The following is a 13,243-nucleotide window of genomic DNA, read 5'->3' on the forward strand; positions in this document are numbered from 1 at the left end:
ATATACTTTTTTGTATTTATAATTTATTTCACAAATTCAAAAAATCATCCTACTGACTTCCTTGTTCAGATCCCAAGCTCAATGAAGAGCATTCCAGTAACAGTTTGATGCTATTATAGCTTTGCCTCCATTAAAAGAATGGACATCAGACCACTTGGCATGCACATTTTTCTTTTTAAAATAATAAATGGGTGTGATGATTTTTTAAATAAAATTCATAAAAGAACGCTTAATTGATTTAATGACTATGTCTTTATATATGAGATTAAATTGGTTTCTAAATAAATCCTCTGAGAGTCAGTATATCCTCTGCCAGTAACCAAATGCATTCTCAGATCAGGAACTTTTTGATGCTTCAATTTCATTCCATATTGCAGCTTCAATCTTTGATGTGTCATATTCCCTCATCATATCAAACTCAAGCCATGGCTGACTCCATTTCTGGGCTGCTTTCATTTGCTCTTCAGTTAAACAAAGGTCAAATCTGATCCCTTTAACATTAAATTTTGGACGTTCCCAGCGTTTGGACCAGGGTTTTGGCTTCATTTTTACTTTTAGCTAAGGAAGATATAAGAAAAGGAACAAATTAGGCTGATAATTGCCAAGAAAAGTTATTCTTGAACTTCCAGTTCCAAATGTACAACTTATACCTGATTAATAGGAACTTCTCGGCTAGGTTCTTGTGCTACTGGCTTCATGTTCATATCAAAAGTGCTGTATTCAGGAAGGGCATCTCGCAAGTACAGCAAACTATCGTCGAGCCGTTTCTCTAATTTGACAACTTGGATCTCCTGGATTCGAGGATTATAAAGTTCAAAGCAAATCTCAACACCTAAAAAGAGAAAACATATTCTTACAATCTAAATTCAGATTCCTGCATACACCTCATACTACAATAAAGACTATTTCATGAAGGAATTAGCTCAGGGTTTTTGCATGTAGGAAATGTGATATAAATTTGTAACCTTTGAAATGAAGATTATTGAAAGAAATAGAAATAAATCCACTAGATTAAAAAAATGAGAAAACCTGAGTTAGAATGATAAAGTCTAAAGAAAAATGTCTTCTATAAATATAATGAGCCATTTATCTCTTTGATTTTGGCAGTATTAGTTGGAAGTTTGAATAAATTCTTCACTCATATTCTTGTTTATTTCCCAATTACTTTAATAAAACTGGATCTTCTACATTTAAAGCAACAGAATTAATGATTCAAAAGAGTAAGTACAATTTTTAAGTTCTAATTTTGATTAAGAAGTCCTCGTAAGATGGCCTAGGTTTATAAATATTCTGTGCCCTCTATGGGAGGAACAGCTTTGAGTGTTTCCAAGATGCTGATATAAAAGGTTAATATATATAATCTGTATGAGGAACATTTAAAGGGAAGTGTGTATTCTGACCCAAGAGAAATATAGATAGTAAAACATAGGATCAACATTAACATCTAGTGTTAATACCAGGATTTAATCAAGTTTCACTCTACATCTATTCTGTTATAGGCACTGATTTAGGAGCCGTGCCTACAGCAAAATCAAAATAGGCAAAACCCTTCTCTTCTCATAAAGCTTATGTTCTAGTTCAGTTCAGTCACTGCTCAGTCATGTCCGACTCTTTGCGACCCCATGAACCACAGCACACCAGGCCTCCCTATCCATCACCAACTGCCAGAGTCTACCCAAACCCATGTCCATTGAGTCGGTAGATGATGGCAAACAATAAATAAAAAAACCAGCAGGTAATTTCATATAGTGAACACAATACAGGGATTATATTGTGACTGAGAAAGGGGCAACTTTATTTATCCTGAACCATGCAGCATGTGGGATCTTAGTTCCCTACCAGGGATTGACAGCAAAGCATCAAGTACTAACCACTGGACCACCAGGGAATTCCCAGGAGCAACTTTAAATAGTATCGTCAGGAAAAGTTTCTTTGAAAAGATAGCATTTCAACTGATACTACAAAGGGCCAAGAATGCTCCAGGCAGAAGAACAGCAAATACAAAGGCTCTGGGCTCTTAACAAACCTACCATGTTGGAAAAACCAGAAAAAGGTCCATTTGGCTAAAGTATAGTAACTTGGTGGATCAGGGAGGTAAGCCAAGGATAGTGCACAGCTGCGGGCAGGAGATGATGGTGGCAAGGACAAGAGTGGTAGCAACGGGGGTGGAGACACAGACACAGCTGGGATAAAGCTTCTGGGGATTAAGCCATGAACACTTGCTGACTGGATGTGTGAAAATGGATAACTAAAAAAGCTCCTAAGTTTTGGGTTTAAGTAAATGGGTACGGAGTAATACAACTTATGGAAATAGAAAAGAAAAAACAAAAAACAAACCTGTGAAAAGAACACATTATGAAGGGAATGGAGTTCTGTTTTGAACTTGCTTTAACAAGATACCCAAATGGAGATGTCAAACAGGTATGTGAGTATCTGGAATAAGGAAAGGGTCAGTCATCAACATAAATCCGGGAATTAATACCACATGAATGGTATTTAAAGCCAAGGGACTAGGAAGAATCATCAAAGTAGGAAGTATCAATGTGGAAGGTACAAGCAGGTCACAGTCAAAATGTTAATGGTAGAAAATGGCAAGACAGAGCTAATACTTTTGAGAATTCTGTGTCAAGTGCTTCACATACAACATGAAAATTAACTGACCACAACCCAGGGAGGTAGATCTGATGGACAGAGCGCCTGAAAAACTATGGATGGAGGTAGTGACCAAAACTATCCCAAAGAAATAAAAAAGACAAAATGGTTGTCTGACCAGGCTTTACAAATATTTGAGAAAAGAAGAGAAGCAAAAGGCAAAACAGAAAGGGAACTCAGTGCAGAGTTCCACGGAATAGCAAGGAGAGATAACAAAGCCTTCTTAAGTGAACGTCGCAAAGAAATAGACGAAAACAATAGGATGGGAACGACTAGGGTGCCGGGGAAACATTTCATACAAAAACAGGCACAACAAAGGACAGAAATGGCAAGGACCGTGACGGAAGCAGAAGAGATTAAGAAGAGGTGGCAAGGATTCACAGAATAACTGTACAAAAAGATCTTCATGACCCAGATAACCATGATGGTGTGGTCACTCACCTCGAGCCTGACATCCTGGAGTGTGAAGCCAAGTGGGCCTTAGGAAGCATTATGATGAACAAAGCTAGTGGAGGTGATGGAACCCGAGCTGAGCTATTGCAAATCTTAAGAGATGTTGCTGTTAAAGTGCTGCATTCAATACGCCAGCAAATTTGGAAAACTCAGCAATGGATACAGGACTGGAAAAGGGCAATTTTCATTCCAATTCCAAAGAAAGGCAGTGCCAAAGGATGTTCAAACTACTGTACAACTATGCTCATTTCACATGCTAGCAAGGTAATGCTCAAAATCCTTCAAGCTAGGCTTCAACAGTACCTGAACCGAGAACCTCCAGATGTACAAGCTGGATTTAGAAAAGGCAGAGGAACCAGAGATTAAATTGTCAACATCCACTGGATCATAGAAAAAAGCAAGAGAATCCCAGGAAAACATCTACTTCTGCTTCACTGACTATGCTAAAGCCTTTGATTGTGTGGATCACAATAAACTGTGGAAAATTCTGAAAGAGATGGGAATACCAGACCACCTGACCTGCCTCCTAAGAAACCTGTATGCAGTTTAAGAAGCAACAGTTAGAACCAGACATGGAACAATGAACTGGTTCCAAATTAGGAAAGGAGTACGTCACAGCTGTATATTGTTATCCTGCTTATTTAACTTATATGCAGAGTACATCATGTAAAATGCCAGGCTGGATGAAACACAAGCTGGAATCAAGACTGCTGGAAGAAATATCAACAACCTCAGATATGCAGATGACACCATCCTCATGGCAGAAATCGAAGAGGAACTAAAGAGCCTCTTGAGAATGAAAGAGGAGAGTGAAATAGCTGACTTCAAACTCAGCATTTGGGACTTCCCTGGTGGTCCAGGAGGGCTTCCCACGTGGCTCAGTGGTAAATAATCTGCCTGCAATGCAGGAGACCCAGGTTTGATCCCTGGGTTGGGAAGATCCTTTGGATGGGGGGCACAGCAACCCACTCCAGTATTCTTGCCTGGAGAATCCCATGGACAGAGGAGCCTAATGGGCTACAGTTCATAGGGTTGCAAAGACATGACTGAAGCTACTCAGCATGCATGCCTGGTGGTCCAGTGGCTAAGACTGAACTCCCAAAGAAGAGGGCCCCAGTTTGATCCCTGGTCAGGGAGCTAGATTCCACATGCCACAACTAAGACCCAGTGCAGCCAAATGAATAAAATAAATTGAAAAAAAAAAAAAAAAAAACACCTCAACATTCAAACAATTAAGATCATGGTGACCAGTCTCATCACTTCATGATAAATAGATGGGGAAAAAATGGAAACAGTGGCAGATTTCATTTTCTTGGGCTCCAAAATCACCGTGGACAGTGACTGCAGTCATGAAGTTAGATGCTTGCTCCTTGGAAGGAAAGCTATGACAAATCTAGAAAGCCTATAAAAAGCAGAGATAGCACTTTGCTGGCAAAGGTCCATAGAGTAAAAGCTATGGTTTTTCCAGTAGTCATGTACGGATGTGTGAGTTGGACCACAAAGAAGGCTGAGCGCTGAAGAATTGATGCTTTCAGACTGTGGTGCTGGAGAAGACTCTTGAAAGTCCCTTGGACAGCAAAGAGATCAAACCAGTCAATCCTAAAGGAAATCAACCCTGTATATTCATTGGAAGGACTGATGCTGAATCTGAAACTCCCATATTTTGGCCACCTGATGGGAAGAGCTGACTCACTGAAAAAGACCCTGATGCTGGGAAAGATTGAGGGCAGAAGCGGGTGCCAGAGACAGATGGTTGGATGGCATCACTGACTCATGGACATGAGTTTGAGTAAACTCCCAGAGATAGTGAGGGACAGGGAAGCCTGGCATGCCGCAGTCCATGGGGTCGCAAAGAGGCAGACACGACTTAGCGACTGAACAACAAACTACTGGGAGATAGAAACTATTATTGCAATTAAAAAAAAAAATCTACTGAGGTCTATCTCACCTTTGTTCGTGTCTTTCTATGATAAGATTTCTCCAAGTACACAACGTGATTAGAGGCACAAGTTTCTGTGATCATTTCTGCTGAGATCCTACATGCACAGCACCATAGGATAAGGGAAACATAAACCATTTTCATATGTTCAATTTCTTTCAACATAGTACTTCACTGCCGGGGACCATGAAGCATACAACTTTAAGTATGAAAAGTTTACTGTTCTTACCATTTTTTTTTTTGGCCTTTTATTTCTTTAAAAAAAATTTTTTTTAGTTTTATTCATGTTTATTTTATTGAAGTATAGTTGCTGTACAACATTATGGAAGTTATATGTATATAATAAGGTCATTCACAATTTTTAAAAGTTACACTCCATTTATACTTACGGTACAGTTGCTGTTGTTGCTCAGTTGCTAAGTCGTGTCCGACTCTTTGTGGGCCAGGCACTGCAGCATGCCAGGCTTCCCTGTCCTTCACCATTTCCCGGAGTTTGCTCAAACCAGTACAATATCAACCACACTTTCTGTGTTGTACAACGTATCTTGTAGCTTATTTTATACACAGTAGTTTCTACTTCTTAAATCTGCCACCCCTATATTGCCCCTCCCCCTTTTCTCTCCCCACTAGCTACCACTGGTTTGTTCTCTGTATCTGTGAGTTTGCTTCTTTTTTGTTATATTCACTAGCTGTAGTTTTTAGATTTCACATAGAAATGATAACTTGTCCTTCTCTGACTTATTTCACTTAGTGAAATAGGACTTCCCTGATGGTTCAGACAATAAAGAATCTGCCTGCAAGGCAGGAGACCCGGGTTCAATTCCTGGGTTGGGAAGATTCTTTGGAGGAGAAAATGGCAACCCACTTCAATCTTCTGGCCTGGAGAATTCCATGGACAGAGGAGCTTGGAGGGCTGCAGTCCAGGGGGTCACAAAGAGTGAGACAAGACTGAGGGATTAACACTTTCACACTTTCAATATTCTCCAAGTCCATCCATGTTCCTGCCATTTTGATTCATAATTTTTCTAGAATTTTACCACACATTCCCCTATCTTATTGGCATAGCAAATATAATTTTGCCTTAGAAAAAATTCCTCCAGTTCTTATTAATTGTGGTGACTGTTATAATATAAAGCAAAATGGGGGCCATTCATTTCAGGAGAAAGTAACTTATAAGGACATTATTATGTTTATCTTAATGTTTTCAAGGGTTATTTGGTCCAAAAATAAATGTCCCTACACTGTTTTATAGTCACTTGTCTCATATTTTGATGTTGCTATGATTTGGAAAGTCCACTTCTAATGGTTGTTGTCTCTGTAACAAAAGAAGCCTTTGGAAGCAACCTCAGTTCTCATACGTTTTTAGGCCACAGGCTCCATGTCATCCCTCAGAGTTCTCTTTTAATTTCAGGTTCCAGATGTCTTATTCCAGAATGAAGAAAACAGAAAAGACTCCTGAGATAACATTTTCCAGAAAATGAAAATAATGAAATGAAACCTACCTTGTCCTTCAATAGTATTCCTAAGGATAAAAGTAGCTCCAAGTCCTTTTCCCGATCTCTGGATGCAAATCCCCAGAAACTGGCTGGTTTTTCCATTGGCATATGGGTCAGCAGTAGTAACACGAAGAATGCTTCCTACAAATTCAAAGGAGAAGTGAACTTTTACATGAGATGCAGAGTCAAACAATAGTATTTCCACATAACTCCAAAACTTCCAAAATATATTAATATAATATTAGAAATAAGTACCTCATATGGGCAAAACCTGTTTGAAAAACAATTTCATGTATCATGAAAACTAACCCTCCTACCACTAATGATAAAAGCATCCAGCTCTTACTGACCAACGTAGAACTCTGGAATGTGGAGTATTTTTCTCCTTTCTAACATATCTTTTCTTTCTATTTGAAATTTCAGAGGATTTGTTCTTCCCCTTGGAGGAATGAATTCAGGACTCAAGAACCTATGAAAAATATAAAGTAAAATAAATTAAAAGCAAACTTAAAGACCATTAAAACAGAAACCATTGTTTTACCAAAAAAAGTAAAAGATTAGGATGCTGACATGTTTTATTCTTTCTTCTCTAAATAAAAAAAGTCCACCTTATTTCTATAATTGTTGTCAATTCTCATGAAAACAGCTAACAATTCCTGAGTACTCACCAAGCATTGTGTTAAGTTTTATTAAACATGATTTTGGTGTCATCATCTCCTTTTCACAGATGAAGAAAATGAAGCTTGGAGACAGTAAATAATAGATTTATTATTAAATTAGCTATAAATATATCATTAAATGTAGGCATGTCTGTCAGATTCCAAAGTCTATAACCTATAGGCTTCATGTTGAGTTGTACATGTTACAGTAAATTATGTTGGAAAAGATATAAACATATAAATCATCAACTGCAAACTAACTTTAAAAATAATCTCCCTATTCTCAAGCTGATTTTAAACTAATTATAAAATGTTTAATCTATAGAAAAGTATAAATGACATTACAATGAACATACCTGTCCCTGTCACCCATCTCAAGAAATAAATTATCAATACAGTTGAAGCTCCAGTGTATCCTCCCTATCCCCACAGTTAATTTTGTTGTTGTTGTGCATTAGTTGCTAAGTTGTGTCTGACTCTTCAGTGACCCCATGGACTTGTAGCCCACCAGGCTCCTCTGTCCATGGGATTTCCCAGGCAAGAATACTGGAGTGGGTCGCCATTTCCTTCTCCAGGGGATCTTCCCAACCGAGGTATTGAACCCAGATCTGCCATTTCCTTCTCCAGGGGATCTTCCTGACCCAGGTATCAAAACTGTGTCTCCTGCATTGGCAGGTGGATTCTTTACCACTGAGTCACCAGGGAAGCTCCACAGTTAATTACTATGGGATAATTAATTTGGTGATGATTATTCCTAAGAATTTCTTCCTTTTCCTCAATTTTCTACTTTAAAATGCTTCAAACTTACCAAAAAAATGAAATACAATGAACACTCATATATATTTCATGTAATTTCACCAACTACCAACATTTTGCCAGATTTGCTTTATATATAATTTTTTCCTGAACCATTTGAAAATGTCAAATAGTAAGGCATTTCGTCCTTCAATACTTTGGAAGGCTTCCACTAAGATAAGAATTTTCTTACATTTATCACAATACCTTTATGACACCTAAGAACTTCAGCATTAATTCAATAGTATAATCTAACATAGTTCATATTTAAATGTGCCTAATTGGTCCTGAAAAAGGTCTTTTATAGCTTCTGTTGCCCATTTCAAACTATAATCAAGCTTCACACATTATATCTGGTTTTTATTGTCTCAAACTAGTACTCTTCCCATATCCGCAATTTGTAATGATTTTTTTCTTCGAAGAGTCAAAGCCTATCGCCTTATAGACCACTGCTGGATTCTGCATTTGTTTATTGTTTCCACATGCCTAGACTGAGGTTAAACATTTTGGTAAAAATATTACCGAGGTGATGATGTGATCTTCGTATTCTATCACATCGGGAGACACATGTCAGCTTGTACCACTATTTGGAAAACCAGATTTGATTGCTCTGTGAAAGTCAAGAATTTCCCCTATACATTTCTTTAAACTTTACATATGTATGAATGTATGGGCAATATAAAATGCTACAATACTTGTCAATTCTTCTGCAGGTTGCTTTTTCACACATCGTATTTGGGAAGTTCATCCATGTTAACTCTAGTTTATGTTCCATTGCTGTGTAATAGTGCATTACATGAATGTATTTGCCCATTCACCTCCTGAAGGATATCTAGGCTACTTCTAAATTTTTATTACAAACATTACTTTTGTGTTCATTTTTGTCTCCTTGTACATATTACACGTCTCTCAGTACATACGACTTTCCTTAAATTGTATACTATCTGGGTGGAAAGGTACAACCTCAAATACTAAATCTTGTCAAATTATTTATCAAAGTAGTTATTCCCATTTAACTGAATTATATTAATTGTTGCCATTTAAGAGAAATATTCCTTTTCTACCTTAAAAAAAAGTACAGAGAAATATTTTCTGAGTCTCTCGGTTCCATGAATTCAAGTTTATTTCAACTTACAATCACAGGATATATAAAATGTTAAACACAAATACACACACAGAGATAATCCAATCGACAATATAGAACTCTTTCATATAGCCTGTGGGTGTTGGTCGCTCAGTCCTGTCTGACTTTTTGCCACCCTCATAGACTGTAGCCCATGAGTAGCTCCTCTGTCCATGGAATTCTCCAGGCAAGAATACTGGAGTGGGTTGCCATTTCCTTCTCCAGGGGATCTTCCCAACCGAGGTATTGAACCTGGATCTTCTGCATTGCAGGCAGATGCTTTACCATCTGAGCTACTAGCGGAGCCCTTCATATAGCTTAAATCACACCAGTTTTCCCCCCTAATATTTGCTTTTTAATAAAGTTGTTATACAAGTTTACAGAAACAGTTTCTGCAAATCCTAGATCATCTAAATTTACATGTACTCCAAAGTTACCACTGTACACTTAAATGTACCAGGTTTTTAGAAAATATTTATTTTTAATTAATTGTTTGGCCCTGCTGGGTCTTAATCGCTGTAGGCGGGATACTCCATCTTGCAGCCTGTGGAACTTCAGTTGCCACATGTGGGATCTAGTTCGCCGACCAGGGATCCGAACCAGGCCCTATACATTGGGAGCACCCAGTCTTAGCCATTGGAAGTCCCTTAACCAGGATTTTAAGCACACTGTTTTGAAGAGCAAATTTCAGGCACAAATTAGCGGAAATTTCTACCACTGTATCGCTTTTGCAGGGACACTAAAATACGATAAGTTGGGAAACTACAACAGGCTGTTTGGACCAATCCATTTCCACTTAGGGAAGTAAGATCCGTTCCTTAACATCAACAGGTAAAATACGACGTACTTCACAGAAAAACTCTTGGTAGAGGCCAAAGAGCTTCCAGTCTGGGGAATCTCTACTCGAAGTTCTGATCTAGTATGACTGCAGAAAGTGCTGGCTTGGGAGAGCCAGGAAGACAAACCTGAGCTCGGTGTGCTTCCCAGATTCATGAATTCTGCACACAAGCTCTTATCCTGGGAGTTCCAGATCCTAGGATAAGACCCGCTTCAGACTTCGGAACCAACTATAGGTTTGAGAACGCACAGACCCCAAAACGCAAGAATCGCTTCCAGGTCGGGTGGCCTCACCTGCTTTCCCGGCGCTGGGGGCCGCGCTTGTCCACTATAACCGGTTTCGGCGGTGGCTGGAACACGCCAGGCTCAGAAGGTCCAGTGATCTGCCGCCGGCCCGGCCCCGCCAGGACCCCTGCAGGGGCACACCACAGAGGTCAAGACTACTTCCCGCAGCCCAGAGCCCCTGAAACCTCGCACTCTCCCCCCAACTCCCGGTCCCACGAGAGGCTCCTCCGAGGTCGCCCATGACTTCCAGGCTCGCTTCTCCCCTAGCCTGACCCGAAGCTCCTTCTGCCCCCGGCTAGCAAGCTCCGCTGCACTTACGGCTGGCGACAGAGGCTGACACAGGGAGTAGAGCCCTGGCGGATCGAAAGCTCGGGCCCAGACCCTTTGCAGCCTGGCAGCCCCTTGCGATAGAGGCCGCCATGCTTGAGCTCTCTGTTGAGACTACAACTCCCAGTGATCAGTGCGACAAGGAAGCGGCCGCCTACGGCTAGATGGCAGTTTCTACGGGACAAAATAGTCAAGTCTTTTCTCTAACCACCCGAGCCCCATGCTGCACAAGGACCTGACTATCTTAGGGAAAGTGCACTATATTTCTCTACAAGGAGATCCAACCAGTCCATGCTAAAGTAAATCAGTCCTGAATATTCATTGGAATTCATTGGAAGGATTGATGTTGAAGCTGAAACTCCAATACTTTGGCCACCTGATGCTAAGAGCTGAAAAGACCCTGATGCTAGGAAAGATTGAAGGCGGAAGGAGAAGGGGACGACAGAGAATGAGATGGTTGGATGGCATCACCGACTCAATGGACATGAGTTTGAGTAAACTCCGGGAGTTGGTGATGAACAGGGAGGTCTGGCGTGCTGAAGTCCACGGGGTCGCAAAGAGTCGGACACTACTGAGCACTAAACTGAACTGAACTGAATATTTCTCTAGTTTTCCATAGTGTGCCAAGTTATATCTGTCCACCCGGGTGTTCTCTCAGCCTAGAAAGCTTTCCTTCCTCTTGAATCCTCAATTATTTATCTTCAATTTCTCAGGCAAGACTTCAGCTTGTCAAAATTCTCATTATAGACTCTCATCGTTCCATTAGCAACTCTGATGTCATTTACAATTTTAATTTTTAATTTAATTTTTAATTACTTGTGTATTTATTTGGATTATATTCTAACTCCACCCTTATACTGCAGGCTCCTGAGGGTGTGAAGGTTGTCTTTTTCTCACCATTTTCTCTCAGCATCTAGCTGGTCCTCACTCTTTGTTGAATGCAAAGAAAAAAGAAAATAGTTGTTGACAGAAGGAGTGGCACAAGTCTGAGACTACAGAGAGCATTACTTCCCTAAGGAGCTAAACTTGAGTTTGGACTGGACAATTGTAGGTAGTCATAATATTACCCTGAAAACTGGGTGCACCTTGAGGCAGGAGGTAGATGGTTCCCCCCAGGATAAAGCGGTTAGAGATTCATTCCCCTTAGACTGAAACTCTAAGAGTAGCAGGACAATCATGGACGGAAGAGCCTGGTAGGCTGCAATCCATGGGGTTGCTAGGGGTTGGGCATGACTGAGCGACTTCACTTTCACCTTTCACTTTAATGCATTGGAGAAGGAAATGGCAACCCACTCCAGTGTTCTTGCCTGGAGAATCTCAGGGACGGCGGAGCCTGGTGGGCTGCCGTCAGTGGGGTCGCACAGAGTCGGACACGACTGAAGTGACTTAGCAGCAGCAGCAGCGGCAAGGGAGAAGAGGAGAAGGAAATGGCAACCCACTCCAGTATTCTTGCCTAGAGAATCCCGTGGACAGAGGAGCCTGGTGGGCTACTGTCCATAGGGTTGCACAGAGTCAGGACACGATGGAAGTGACTTATGCATGCATGCCTTGGAGAAGGAAATGGCAACCCACTCCAGTATTCTTGTCTGGAGAATCCCAGGGATAGAGGACCCTGGTGGGCTGCCATCTATGGGGTCACACAGAGTTGGACCAGCCTAAAGCGATTTAGCAGCAGCAGCAAGGGAGAAGGCTGGGCCCTGCCTGGATCACATATTTCTCATTCTCAGCCAGTAGAGAATTCTCTTTTACAACCACACATGCACAGAAAAGGCTCCTTGGAGGCCATAAGGGTGTTATGTCAAGGGATGTTCCCTACTGAGATGCATTTTTAGTAAAATTCATCTTTGCCAAAAGATGCATGCATACTCATGGGACGATCCTGAGACATACCAAATATGAACTGTGAACCAGGCAAATCAAAATGATCGGCCAAAGGAAACCCAGAAGAAATACCCCATAAAAGCAATTCAAACTGCCAGAGGGTGCAACCCAGACACTCTCCCTCTGAATGTGCCCTTGTGCCTATACGCATGTACTGAACTCTTTTCCCCTTAATAAATAGTTCACTTGCTTCACTACTTTCCTTTTATGCAAAGCTGAAGGGCCAGGGCCCTTGTCACTGACCACTGGTCTAGTGGCTAGGATCTGGTACTTTCACTGCCACAACCCAGCCTGAATCTCTGGCTGGGAACCCAAGCCCTGCTCCAAGCCATTGCGGGTGAGGCCACCCGAGATCATATCTGGTGCTGAGACCTGGGAATTCAGAAAGTCAAGGTAAATTGCTGGCCTCGCCCAGCTGTGGCTTGAGGCCCCTGACTTTTGCTCCTGCCTTCTTTCTCTCACTCTCCCCTTTGCTTTCAAGACCCGCAGGGCATAATCTCTGTCTGTTCACAGCATTATGGCTCCCCCAACACAGGGGGTGGCCGGGGAATTCCCCGGGCAGTGCAGATTCAAGTAATGCTTGGGTGACACAGCTGACGCTGTCCTCTGAGACATGGTACAAACGTGATTTCTGACTGTGCAGGAATCCGAGGGGTCTCTGACTCTCACTTCCTCTTGCTCTCTCACTCTCACTCTTCCCCTCTCACTCGCACAACAAGGTCTCTTTCTCACTTCTTATCTCTTCACCCTTCTACAGAATGATTTCCTAGATATCATTCCTAAACTGCATCCTCAC

At 41.1% G+C, this 13,243-nt stretch overlaps 1 protein-coding gene across 1 annotated transcript; it reads right to left on the reverse strand.

The window, feature by feature from the left end:
- Window positions 1–3: 3 nt before the first annotated feature.
- MRPL19 (mitochondrial ribosomal protein L19) lies at window positions 4–10,686 on the reverse strand. Its single transcript, XM_019970212.2, has 6 exons — window positions 10,558–10,686; window positions 10,249–10,366; window positions 6,891–7,009; window positions 6,547–6,681; window positions 651–832; window positions 4–558 (listed from the first exon to the last, which is right to left on the reverse strand). Exons 1-6 carry the CDS (start codon window positions 10,658–10,660, stop codon window positions 337–339), a joined length of 879 nt encoding a protein of 292 aa, XP_019825771.2. The 5' UTR covers window positions 10,661–10,686; the 3' UTR covers window positions 4–336.
- Window positions 10,687–13,243: the final 2,557 nt, after the last annotated feature.

Source organism: Bos indicus, chromosome 11, assembly GCF_029378745.1.
Source record: "Bos indicus isolate NIAB-ARS_2022 breed Sahiwal x Tharparkar chromosome 11, NIAB-ARS_B.indTharparkar_mat_pri_1.0, whole genome shotgun sequence".
NCBI classification, from domain to species: Eukaryota; Metazoa; Chordata; class Mammalia; order Artiodactyla; family Bovidae; genus Bos; species Bos indicus.

Excerpts from the sequence above, each read along its gene's own strand:
- MRPL19 (XM_019970212.2), bottom strand. The coding sequence starts at position 10,660 with ATGGCGGCCTCTATCGCAAGGGGCTGCCAGGCTGCAAAGGGTCTGGGC. Across the intron at positions 6,682-6,890 it reads CATTCCAGAGTTCTACGTTG|GAAGCATTCTTCGTGTTACT; the intron begins GTCAGTAAGAGC and ends TTGAATTTGTAG. Across the intron at positions 833-6,546 it reads GAATACTATTGAAGGACAAG|GTGTTGAGATTTGCTTTGAA; the intron begins GTAGGTTTCATT and ends TTCTCTTTTTAG.